The 12,556-nt window shown below is 45.4% G+C and overlaps 1 protein-coding gene across 1 annotated transcript in view; it reads right to left on the bottom strand.

Annotated features, from left to right (window-relative positions):
* Fig4 (FIG4 phosphoinositide 5-phosphatase) overlaps positions 1–12,556 on the bottom strand; it is a 109,549-nt gene that overhangs the window by 59,254 nt on the left and 37,739 nt on the right. The window contains exons 9-13 of the mRNA XM_041653675.1: positions 12,274–12,436; positions 11,803–11,900; positions 3,846–3,979; positions 2,730–2,846; positions 1,123–1,168 (exon numbers count right to left, since the gene is read on the bottom strand). Coding sequence (XP_041509609.1) covers positions 1,123–1,168; positions 2,730–2,846; positions 3,846–3,979; positions 11,803–11,900; positions 12,274–12,436 — 558 coding nt within the window. The remainder of the gene's footprint in view (positions 1–1,122; positions 1,169–2,729; positions 2,847–3,845; positions 3,980–11,802; positions 11,901–12,273; positions 12,437–12,556) is intronic.

The raw sequence follows: 12,556 nt of genomic DNA on the forward strand, positions 1-12,556 counted from the left end.
TGCTTCTTGGACGGCTACATGGAGACTACCTGACTCCGCCTTCTTCCTCTCTGCATGCAGTTTAGTTTTCCTACCTACCTATATTCTGCCCTGCCGTAGGCCAAAGCAGCTTCTTTATTAACCAATGGTTATAAAACATATTCATAGCATACAGAGGGGAATCCCACATCAGTTAGGGGTTAAAAAAATAAAGAACATTTTGCTGACCATATAAAGTTATATTTACTGTTCACTTAATGTCACCATAATAGCGTTGTCTATTTTTTAATTTATTTTGAAGGCTTAGCAAGAGAAAGCAAACAGCTAATATTTTCTGTATTTATTAATTAGTGAAATATGAACTTTTATCTGATATTGCTCAAACCAAGTATTACACAAACCAAATATTCAGTGGTTAAAGATGTATTTTTCTAAGGTTTTGTGTGTGTGTGCCAAGTGTGTGCCCTCAGAGGCCAAAAGATGGTACCAGTTCCCTGGAGCTAGAGTTACTGGTACCTGCAAGCCATCCCACAGAAGTGTGGGAGGTGTAAGAGCTGGGAACCAAACCTGGATCTTTTGGAAGAGCAGGAAGTGCTCTCAACCACAAAACCATCACTCCAGTCTCAAGCATATCATTCTTAACGCATAGCTAATAAATACAACACACACTAACTTATTTTCCAAAGTCAGCCTAACCTATTCTATATTCTAACCAATCTCCATATTCTTGCTTTTAATTTCCAGTAATAAAAATTCCTATGTAGAAAAATGTAAAAGCTATAATATCAGCTATACATCTTTGCATAATATTTAAACTAGCAGGGAGGCTTTTAAAAAACCATTCTCAAGCTATTAATAATTTTGCATCAAATACATCTTAACAAAACCTAATAGAAAATATGACAAAAAAATTAGCTGGATATGGGAGCAGACGCCTGTGATCCCAGCACTTGGGAACCCAAAGCAGGTGAGTCTCTGTGAGTTCGAGGCCAGACTGATTTGCATAGTGAGTGCCAGGCTAGCCAGCAATATACTGTGAGACCCTGTCTCAAACAAAACAAAACTAAAACAAATCCAACCCCCCAAAACATTACACCCCATAGACACAAATTGTGTTCACTATGAATATAATAATATCCGTACCTGCAACCGACCAGTGGGAATCACACAGCCTCCAAGTTCATTCCACCTGGGGAAAAACAGACACTTGACATTTTTTCTTCCAGGGCTGGGTAAACGCAGGCCATGGGTTCCCTAAGCTGTGCACTACAACTAGGCCACAACCCCAAACCCCTGCTTTTCTGTTTGTTTTCGAAAGGAATGATATATAGTCATAGCTTTCAAGAGTCACAGCATTAGAAGGGAAGGTCTCTGGGCATCAGATAATTCTGTACTCGCACTTTTTCAGATTCTACTAAAAAATGAGATGGGTCAGTCACCGTGTTCTACTAAAAAAAAACCCACCTTAGGCTGGAGGCATCTTAAGTTGCCTGTGTCTCTCTTGGCACCCTCTGTGTTCTACCAAGGTCCACCCTTGTTTTCCTTTAAGCCCATACCTTTCTTTGGTGTCTGTAACCATACACAATTACAGCCATCTTCCTAGTGGAGTCTTCCACAGTTTTTTACATACCCTGTACATTAAGATTCCCTAAAATTCAAACCCTGAAAACTATAGCAGAAAGATTCATCTAAACATCTAAACATTAGGCTGATTTGAGGTTTTTCATTTGACCACTGAAGTTAACTATGTTAACTGAAAAACAAATTCTGGAAATAAATAATACTGGTTCCTTTAAAGATAAATTAGGAACAGGCCTTTCTCTGAAGCAGCCAACAAGCTAGCAGCCACAGAAGGGCTATGAGCAAACCACACAGCATGCTAACAAATTCTACACTCACGACAGCATCCACTGTCAACCAGAAAGATTTCCCTGTTCTTTCTAAATGCTCAACAATGAATTCGCTACAGAAAAATTTACATTGCACACACACATTTTATATAATGTTTATTCCACAAAGCAAATGCTAAGACTCCTGTGGCTTCCATCTGAAGGTATATAACCACCACAGAAATTCCCAAGCACACAGTGAATAATCATTACATGGTCCAAAACAGCCTGCCTCTCCGCAAGTTCATCCATCCATCCATTCTCTAATTACCACAGACTTCCTGTATTTAGAATATTTTACGAGTGTGTGTGTGTGTGTGTGTGTGTGTGTGCGCGCGCGCGTGTGCGCGCGCTTCCTAAAGCTGAAGTTCAGGCACACACAGCCACGCCCAGCTTTTCACACAGGTGCTGACAATTCATGCTCAGGTCCTCATGTTTTCGAGGCGAGTGCTATCACTAAGTCCTTTCTCCAATCCCTAAACTATTTTGTATATAAGAACCAATACTTCGATTTAAGTTTCCTTCGTGGTGTGGGGTGTGGAGCACAGTACCAGATAGGAAGGTCAAGGGACAGCAGGTGGAGTCATTTTTCTCCTCTAACCCCTGGGTCCCAGGGGTTCAGGCTTGGTGGGAGGAGTCTCTACCTGTGAGTCACTGAGCTCATCAAGAGGGATAGACTGGGATGGCCAGTGAGCCCCAGGGATCTGCCTGTCTCTGCCTCCTCAGTGCTGGGACCACAAACACATACCACCGCACTGACTTTCTTATGGGAGCTGGAGAGACTGCGCTCGGGTCTTCAGCTTGTATGGCAATCACTTCATCTCCCCACCTCTGAATTCAAGTTTTTAATGTCATACGTACTTCTCATCTGGCCGTAAAATGCTGCAGTAAGAGTCGGGGCGGTTTACGAAGAAACCGGTTTTCTTTACCACACTTTCTGCAATCACATTCAGCCGGTCGAGAACGTTACACAGCTTACTGAAAGAGAGGAACAGGGAAAAGTGAGGGCTTAGATGCTGTTCCCTCTCCCTCTAAAGCATACAACATCAACAGTAATGACGCTCGGGGATGCAACTGTTTTAATCATGTGGCTTATGTAACAGAAAGACTGAAATGATTAAGGCAGAAATATAAAGTGCACCCAGTAACTAATAGTAGACCCGTAACTTAATAGCAAATACTGGCACTCTCCTCAGTCTTGGCACAGGACGTTCCCCTGAGAGGCTTTCAAGAAAGCCTTTCCCTCCTCAGCAGCAGTCAGTCAAGCCAGCGCCTAATTAGTCAATGGCCGTGCAAAGTGCAGAGGCAGGGAAAGAAAAACTGGAAAATAAATTAATATGACAGCATCAATCAGTTAACTAACACAGTCCAGGTAAGTGGGGGTATGTGTGTGCCTGGTGCATTAACTCCACAAAACCGTCCAGGGAATAAACACGACATAAGCAAAGGAATATAGTCACAGCAAATAAACCCAGAATTTAGATGTCGCATGTAAACAATGCAAGGCTCAAAAGAAAAAAAGGTCTCTTAGCAAGGATTAGTTTTGAGCCGAATACTGAGAGAAAGGAGAGAGGAGGAAGCATGTGACTGGGTGGTGGTGGAGGTGGTAACAAGCTACAGGAAAACCCTGGCGTGGGACTAGGTCCAGGCACAAAGATCAGGTTTCCTCAAATGGAATAGGGCCAAGTAAGTTATAACCAAGCAGCTAAGGGACCCGATCAGCAGAGTGAGAAGCTAGGGTTCACTATCAACAGTTACAATAGTACATATTCATCTATGAGAGAGATTCCCTGAGAGCAGTGTCTTCCCTGAGGAACAAGGAAGAAGGTGAACCAATGCCTCTAAGGAACAGCAGGAAAGAGGTGACAGAATGCCCAGGGAAGAGCTGGTCACCCAGCAGAAGAGCTCAAAACTGCCCCACCTAAGTGAAGGAGCTGTGTCACCAAGGAGACAGGCCTGTGTGGTAGTCCCTCTCACCTCTTGGTGTACTTGGCCATGTCCCAGGGGATGTAGACAATTGTGTGCTCTGGGGGCAGGAACTGGTTCAGGTAGGTGACCGCGGCCACCAGCTCTTCACTCAGAATCCTCTCGTGCTTTCTCTTCTCTCGTTCCTTTAGTAAAAACATTTGAAATAATTTTTAAGTTAAAAATCTGAAATGTGGGGCTGGAGACATGGTTGGTGGGAAAAGCATATGTTGCTCCTGGCTGGACCCAGGTTTGACTCCCAGCACCCACATGACGATTCACAACCATCTAGAACTCCAGTGTCAGGGGAATCTGATGCCCTCTTCTGACCTCTGTGGGCACTAAATATGCATACAGTGACATGCATGCAGGGAAAACACATCTAAAATAAATCCAATAAAGCTATTTTTAAAAATCGTAAATGTCTGAGTTACAGTTACCTTAACAAGTTTAAGACAGTTCGCAGCTTTGTAGCTCATACCTCACCTTAGTAAGAAAAGTCCTGGTCTTTAACACTGAAGTGAAACCTAGTTACTAAATGAAAATAATATAAATGAGAATTAAGAGATATTCACTGAACGAGGCAGCAGCTCTGAAGAGCCGGGGTGGCTGGGTTTTTCCTGCTGATCTCCTGCAGCCCCTGTGTGTAGCACACAAGCCTGGCCCACACATCCATAGCCTGCTTGGGTAGCAATGCCCGCTTGGCATGGAGGAGACAAAACCCAGTGTGCGCTATACAAGCCCAGGCCACAGCTGCAGCCAGGGGTGCAGAGAGAAAACGGCATGCTCTGGAGAGACCAGCCCTACACAGAGGACGACAGCAGAGTGTGCTTTCGAATCCAACACGCGAAACCTCGAGGAGGCAAGAAAGAAACTTTATCCCCTTCACGCTGGGACTGCACTGAAAGGCTGGAAGGCAAGCATAGCCCAAGCCTGACCTCTGCTCCCAGTTGCCCTGTGGTGAGCCTCTCCCTTGGTGGGCCCTCTCTCTCTGGAGCCCTCTGACACTCAGGTCGACTTGTACCTGGGACATTTCTACGAGGTTAAGGGTTCAGCCACCCTGAGGCGCCTCCCTGCCTGCAGCATCTCTCGGGTTACCACACTGCCTCTCACTGAAGAAGGCCATGCTGCTGTGTGGGCCTGCACTGCTGCACTGGGCGCTTTGGCAAGGCTGTCGGTTTTCTTGGCCAGCAGCAGTGTCTCCCCGACAGCACTGATGTGGGGTTCAAGCGAGAAAAAAGCAGGAGCTCTTACCACAGCCTTCAGGAAATGTTGGCTATGTGTACGGTTACTTTGATCAGGCCTTTCCTTAGAAACAGAAAAACTGCAACAGAGACGTCAACGAGGTCGCAGCACCACTGCTGGCATCAAAATGTTTGTGTGTTTTCAATCATGGTGATTATTTTCAATCGTCACGAGTGGAACTAATAACTACAACAAACAAGGATATATTTTGCACAGCTGAATAAAACAAATACAGAAATTATATAAGATTTGAATTAAGAATCAGGTGAAGTATACTTTGTATTTTATCTGGACACTGGGTTCTTTTTTTTTAATGTTTTATTTATTTATTATTTATACAATATTCTGTTTGTGTGTATGTCTGCATGCCAGAAGAGGGCACCAGACCTCATTACAGATAGTTGTGAGCCACCATGTGGTTGCCGGGAATTAAACTCAGGACCTTTCGAAGAGCAGGCAATGCTCTTAACCACTGAGCCATCTCTCCAGCCCTGTATTTTATCTGGAAAAGTTATTTATTTGGAATTCTCAAAAGTTCTTTAAATAGGGAAGTAGAGCGTTTCTGAAATTCTCGTGTGAAATCAGCCTTCATGGCTATAGAGTCTGCTGTCTGCAGTGTGTACCGGGTTAGTGCTCACAGGCTGCTTAGTCAGTCTCCTTGAGGCAGCTGAACCCTTCACAACCCAATGCAAACGCCCAGATACAAGTCAACCTGTATATTAGAGGGCCCCATGGAGGGAGAGGCTCACACAGGGCAAATGGGAACAAGAATCAGAAGAGTTTCCTCCTTGCCATTATCCTATGGACACGGCCATCCTATAAACATAGTCATCCTATGGACACGGTCATCCTATGGACACGGTCATCCTATGGACACGGTCATCCTATGGACACGGTCATCCTATGGACACGGGCATCTTATGGACATGGTCATCCTATGGACATGGGCATCCTATAAACATAGTCATCCTATGGACACGGTCATCCTATGGACACGGTCATCCTATGGACACGGTCATCCTGTAAACATAGTCATCCTATGGACACGGTCATCCTATGGACACGGTCATCCTATGGACACGGTCATCCTATGGACACGGGCATCTTATGGACATGGTCATCCTATGGACACGGGCATCCTATGGACACGGGCATCCTATGGACACGGTCATCCTATAAACATAGTCATCCTATGGACACGGTCATCCTATGGACACGGACATCCTATGGACACGGTCATCCTATGGACACGGTCATCCTACGGACATGGGCATCTTATGGACACGGTCATCTTATGGACACGGTCATCTTATGGACACGGTCATCCTATGGACACGGGCATCTTATGGACATGGTCATCTTATGGACACGGGCATCTTATGGACACGGGCATCTTATGGACATGGTCATCCTATGGACATGGTCATCTTATGGACACGGTCATCCTATGGACACGGGCATCTTATGGACACGGTCATCTTATGGACACGGTCATCCTATGGACACGGTCATCTTATGGACACGGTCATCCTATGGACACGGGCATCTTATGGACATGGTCATCTTATGGACACGGGCATCTTATGGACATGGTCATCCTATGGACACGGGCATCCTATGGACACGGGCATCCTATGGACACGGTCATCCTATAAACATAGTCATCCTATGGACACTGTCATCCTATGGACACGGTCATCCTATGGACACGGTCATCCTATGGACACGGTCATCCTATGGACACGGTCATCCTATGGACACGGGCATCCTATGGACACGGGCATCCTATGGACACGGGCATCCTATGGACACGGGCATCCTATGGACACGGGCATCTTATGGACACGGTCATCCTATGGACACGGTCATCCTATGGACACGGGCATCTTATGGACACGGGCATCCTATGGACACGGTCATCTTATGGACATGGTCATCCTATGGACACGGGCATCCTATGGACACAGTCATCCTATGGACATGGGCATTTTATGGACATGGTCATCCTATGGACACAGTCATCCTATGGACATGGGCATCCTATGGACATAATTATCCTATGGACACAGTCATCCTATGGACATGGCCATCCTACGGACACAGGCATCCTACAGACACAGTCATCCTGTGGGCATGGACATTCTATGGACACAGGCACCCTATAAACATGGGCACCCTATAGACATAGTCATCCTATGGACATAGGCACTCTATAAACATGGGCACCCTATAGACATAGTCATCCTATGGACACAGGCATCCTATAGACATAGTCATCCTATGGACATGGTCATCCTTTGGACATGGGCATCCTATAAATATAGTCATCCTATGGACACGGTCATCCTATAGACACAGTCATCCTGTGGGTATGGACATTCTATGGACATGCGCATTCTTTGATGGTTTAACCACAACTTTCTAAGACCTTCTTCCAAGTGAAAACAATAAGCATTTTCTTTTTCCTATAAACCAAACAACTGATGACAGGGATAGGGATGTAGCTCACTGGTTGGGCTCCTTCCAGACATATGTGAGGTCCTAGGCCTTGTAAATAAATGTCCTCCTTTGCAAAACTCCTTTCAAACTACATCAGCAGACTACAGGGAGGTGAAACAGGCCTCGTTCAGCCACAGGCATAGTTTTCAGCCACATGAATTAAATAGCACTTTTAATGTGTAAATTAACAGAGTCTTCCAAGCACCATAGGCTCGGGGTTCTATTTAACTAGGCCCTTCCAACTGCACTCTATAAAGCGTGAACAAGATCCACTCAGCTAGTTCTAGGTGTACATTCCAGTAATAGCTCATCACTTACTGCCTTAACAGCAATTTGCTTCTATACTAATAATATAGACTTACTGGAAAAGCACTCATAATTATCACAATCTTTTACAGTACCAGGAACTGAATCTAGGGCCTTCAACATGCAGAGAAGAGTTGTACCATGGAGCGGCACCTACTCCTACCCTCTTTCTATTTCAGGACAGGGTTTCCTGTTGTAATATGAGCGGCGGGGCTGTGTCCCCAGCACCCCGGCCGCCTGGCTAGCTTATGCCCCGAAATAACAACACACAAACTGTATTTATTTAAACACTGCTTGGCCCATTTCTATCTAGCCTCTTCTAGGCTAATTCTCACATATTAATTTAGCCCATTTCTAATCATCTGTGTAGCACCGCTAGGTGCACTTACCGGGAAGACTCTAGCCTACGTCCATCCTGGGTTGGAGCTTCATCGCGTGTGACCCAGAGAGCAGAGCTATCGTATCTCGCATCTGCCCGGGAGAGGGGAGCATGGCGTCTCTGAGCTCACTTCCTCTTCCTCCCAGCATTCTGTTCTGTTTACTCCTCCCACCTATGTTTTAACCTATCAGGGCCAAGCAGTTTCTTTATTGCTTAACCAACGAAATCAACAGATTGATATATGACACTCCCACATCAGTCTCCCTAAATTGTTCAGGCTGAACTAAAATTCACTCTGTAGCTAGGTACGGGCCTTAAACTTGTGATCCCCTGCCTCTGCTGCTTGAGTAGCTGGGATGATAGGCCTGTGCGGCCAACCCTAGCACAAGTCAACAAGTGTTTTCATTGAAGTTTTCCACCTTAATTTTCAACTGTGTCTATTATGTATCCATATGAAGTCAGAGCTGTAGATTGTCAGCTCCAGCTTATGTCACTGCCAGCAGACAGGAGCAAGCTTCTGCATTAACGTGAATGAATGCATGCAGACATTATGATCATCTTCGCATTGGTCATGAAGTCAATCACAGAAACCAAAAGACAGGACACTGAGTGCCTCCGCCCCTGCCACTTTGGGACCACATATTCTTCCACGCTCTTGATGAAGCACACATACCACACACAATGTTACCCTGAGCCGTGCATTTAGCAGTACTGCACAGGCCCCTCCAGGGTAAGCACCCACCTCCTCCCCGTGCCCGGCCTTTCTGTGCTAACTTCAGTACCTCCAGATCCTGCTGCATTCTGGTTCAGCCCATCCTCAACCTCCACCTCAGGTGATCACAGGGAGATGCTCTGTTTCAGCATTTCCCACCCAGAACCGCCTTTATTTCAGATTGCTTTGGCTTTGAATGTGCCACCTCACAACTATGCCAAGTCATCAACTGCTCAACTCTCTCCAAAAGCCCTTCTCTCTCTTTCTCCTCAGCCCACTCAGCTTTCATTGTCCACAGCAACCACACTATTGCCAATATCCAAAATGCGCTTGACACTGTCTTTCTTAGGTATCTGTCTGGTAAAAATAAATGAAGCCAATCATCTCTCTTTGATCTGTACTTGAATGCCCATACAGGCCTGCTGAGAAGAGGCATCAGTAGCAGAATGGTGCCATTTAAGAACCCACTTCTATCAAGGTGAAACTGACTCTCGTCTGGATGGTCCCTGTCAAGTTCACTTTCTGCTACTGTGAACCCTCCACTTTCTGCAGGTGACTTTTACTCCTACCCTAAAGAAAAACTGAAGCTGTCATAAAGGAGCACATGTATGCTACACACACACACACACACACACACACACACACACACACACGGCACTGCCTTTTCTTCAGATTGAATACTCCTCCTCTTGTCTTGATTGGCAGCTCTGCTTTAGTTCAACACTGCCTCCCTCACACCAGCAGTTCCATGAAGGCAGGGATTGTTTACAGTTACCTTGATACATATGAAAATGTCAAAAATACTGGACAATTAAGTGGACAAGGATTCCTTGGAGTTTTTTTATTGTTGTTGTGTTTATTTTTTTATACTACTATGTTGCTGGCCACTGCCACAGACATGATATAATAAAACCTTTCATTGGTATTCTCAAGGTCTTCTTAGCCACTGGCTGAGGTTCTTTCAATTCACTTGGGTGTAATAGATTTAGATAAACTTATGGGCTAATATTGCCCTCCACCCTAGGCCTTTGACCTGTGCATCCATTATGCACTCACGGTGTGTGAACCAGTCAGTGTACTCTGAGGGAGAAGCTGAGAGACATTATACCATGTTGCCTGAGCTTCTCACAGGCCCACCTGATTCTTGAACCTCATTCCTGAATGAAGCCTTCTGATCCCATTACAGGCTAAAAGGATCAGCCCAAAATCCCACCCTGACTCCGAAAGTAGAGCCGGTAAAAGAAACGCACTTTGGTCCTGAAACCAGAATCAAAGAAATACACCAGGGCCCTGAAACCAAAGCCAAGGAAACACACTTGGCCAACTGAGCACGATATCAACCAATTCTTGACACCAGAGCCAAAGAAACAACACATTCTGCAACTGCACAGAAACCAACCAATCCCTGAGCATAAAATCTAGCCAATCTCTGAGCTTGTCAAAGCTCAGGGGGTTAAAATCTGACCAATTCCCACCATGAAAATCTTTTCCCTAGAAAAGCTCTGCCTCTAAGAAGCCCTACAAAGGCTCTGTGCCTGTTCAGTTGATAGCTGCCCTGTTCCAACCTGGCAGAGGCAGCCACCCTTTGGATTCCTTCCTCCCAAATAAATCTTTTTTTTCTTTCCTTTTTTGTTTTGTTTTTTATCTGTTTATTTATTTATTTTCCATTCAAAAATTTACACTTCCTCCCCCTCCTCCCATTCTCCTCCCACTCCCCCACTCCAAATCAATCTCTTGAATGAGTTTTGGGTGAAGACCTTCTGTTGCCAGAACATAACAGAATCTCTGCTGGAAAACTCCCTAGTGGAGTGGAGCAGAGCAGCAATGGATACCTCTGCTGGGAAACTCTCTTAGCAGAGTGGAACAGGGCTCAGCTGTACCGGCTCTCTCTCAGAGAGGAAGATTGCCACATTTCCTACTGGAACACAGCTACAGGTATAGTCTGACTTCCCGACAGTCCAGATATCTTCCTTCTCACAGCTGTAGGTATCCAGGATATCGTCCTTTTACATCTGTAGGTATAGCCTGGCCTCTGACAGGGTACCTTTCCCTCCCGAGCTGTAACATTTACACCTATTGATCCACACTGGTTTGCAGTTCTTACAGACTGCCAAAGGAGTGAGGTGTATCAAGTGAGGGTGAAGCAGCTTCCTCTTGTGTTCTTAAGTTGTTCTGGGACAAAGGAATTTAATACAGACCCAGTTCACACAACGGAATCAGGAGCCTGGTATGTAGTGATATTTTATTTGTATTTTAAAAAATAGAACTTGCCTAGGTTCAGAGAGTAAAACAGCTGCACTGATCAGTCTTACAGAACAGGCAGTGCTGATACACACCTTTAATCCCAGTAGCCACACTATTTAGCCATAGAAACCTGGCAGTATTGGTGCATGCTTTTAATCCCAGAACTACAGAAAAATATAAAACGGGAGGAGATACCTCTCACACACAGTCTCATTCTGAGATTCCTGGAGGCAGGATCGCCATTTTGGACTGAGGTAGAGGTAAGAGCCAATGGCTAGCTGTTTTGCTTTTCTGAGCTTCAGGATGAATCCCAATTTCTGTCTCTGGGTTTTTATTAATTGTGCTACACTGGTAGACCAGATCACCCTCTTCCCTTCAGAGAGATCTACTATTGGTTCCCAGGGCAAGTCCAGAAGAAGCCACATGTGAGGTTGAAGAACATTAGCACAAACACAGCAAGTTGGCACAGCGGACACCTCCCCATCCCTCCCCATCTCTGTCCTCCCTCTTTCCCTGGGGAAGGCAAAGCACAGCTGGCTAATGCCTTTGTCTGAGGCCCAGTGTGTGTGGCGAGCGCATCATACCTTCACTAAATTCAAGATGATGATGGGGGAGCCAAACCTCTGGAGCATCTGGTCAAAGTGAAGAGCAGCGACGTGCGCGAAGGGGTCCGCCTGGTCCACTGGGAAGAAGAAAGGTAGACAAATACCCCAATGAGGCAGGAATAAAAGAAGGGTAGGGTTTTCAAAAACGTGGAAAAGAAATACAGTTCAACCAACCTAGCACCTTCATTTCCCAAATCTCCTCAAGGAGCTCACTAGACATTAATCCAGCAAGTACTCATTAAATCTGAAAGACTGTCATTTCTGAAGCAAAATAACATGCAATCCACTAATGGTTTAAATTAAGGCTGAATTCACTACAGACAGCCAACTCCTCCATACGCTCTTGCTCAAAAGACCAAACTCTCCCCCAACCCAAGTACTTATTAAGTGACAACGATCATCGTGAATGACAGCAGACAAGAGCCACTCCCAGCAGTCTGGCTTACGCACGTGTAATGGGTGGTTTAGGCATCATAGTCGAGATGTCTTGGGACCAGTATAAGGGAACCGATCCTCTGACTTGTACATAAGAAGAATAGCTGCCTGCAGTAAAAGACATCACCGAAGCATCACAGACAAGCTGCTCGGTCTCCACTTCGTTTGCAACATCACCCTGGAGGAAGGAGCAACCGAAGATAGCTTATGCTCTCAGAACTTTTAAATGAGAAGCATCCAAAATCACAATGAAATTATAACTCCTATTCTCCATGGATGTTAAAAGAGGTAAGCCACA

This window comes from Microtus oregoni, unplaced genomic scaffold (genome assembly GCF_018167655.1).
Source record: "Microtus oregoni isolate MIOR12 unplaced genomic scaffold, Mior012 000006F_ref0000085, whole genome shotgun sequence".
Taxonomy (NCBI): Eukaryota; Metazoa; Chordata; class Mammalia; order Rodentia; family Cricetidae; genus Microtus; species Microtus oregoni.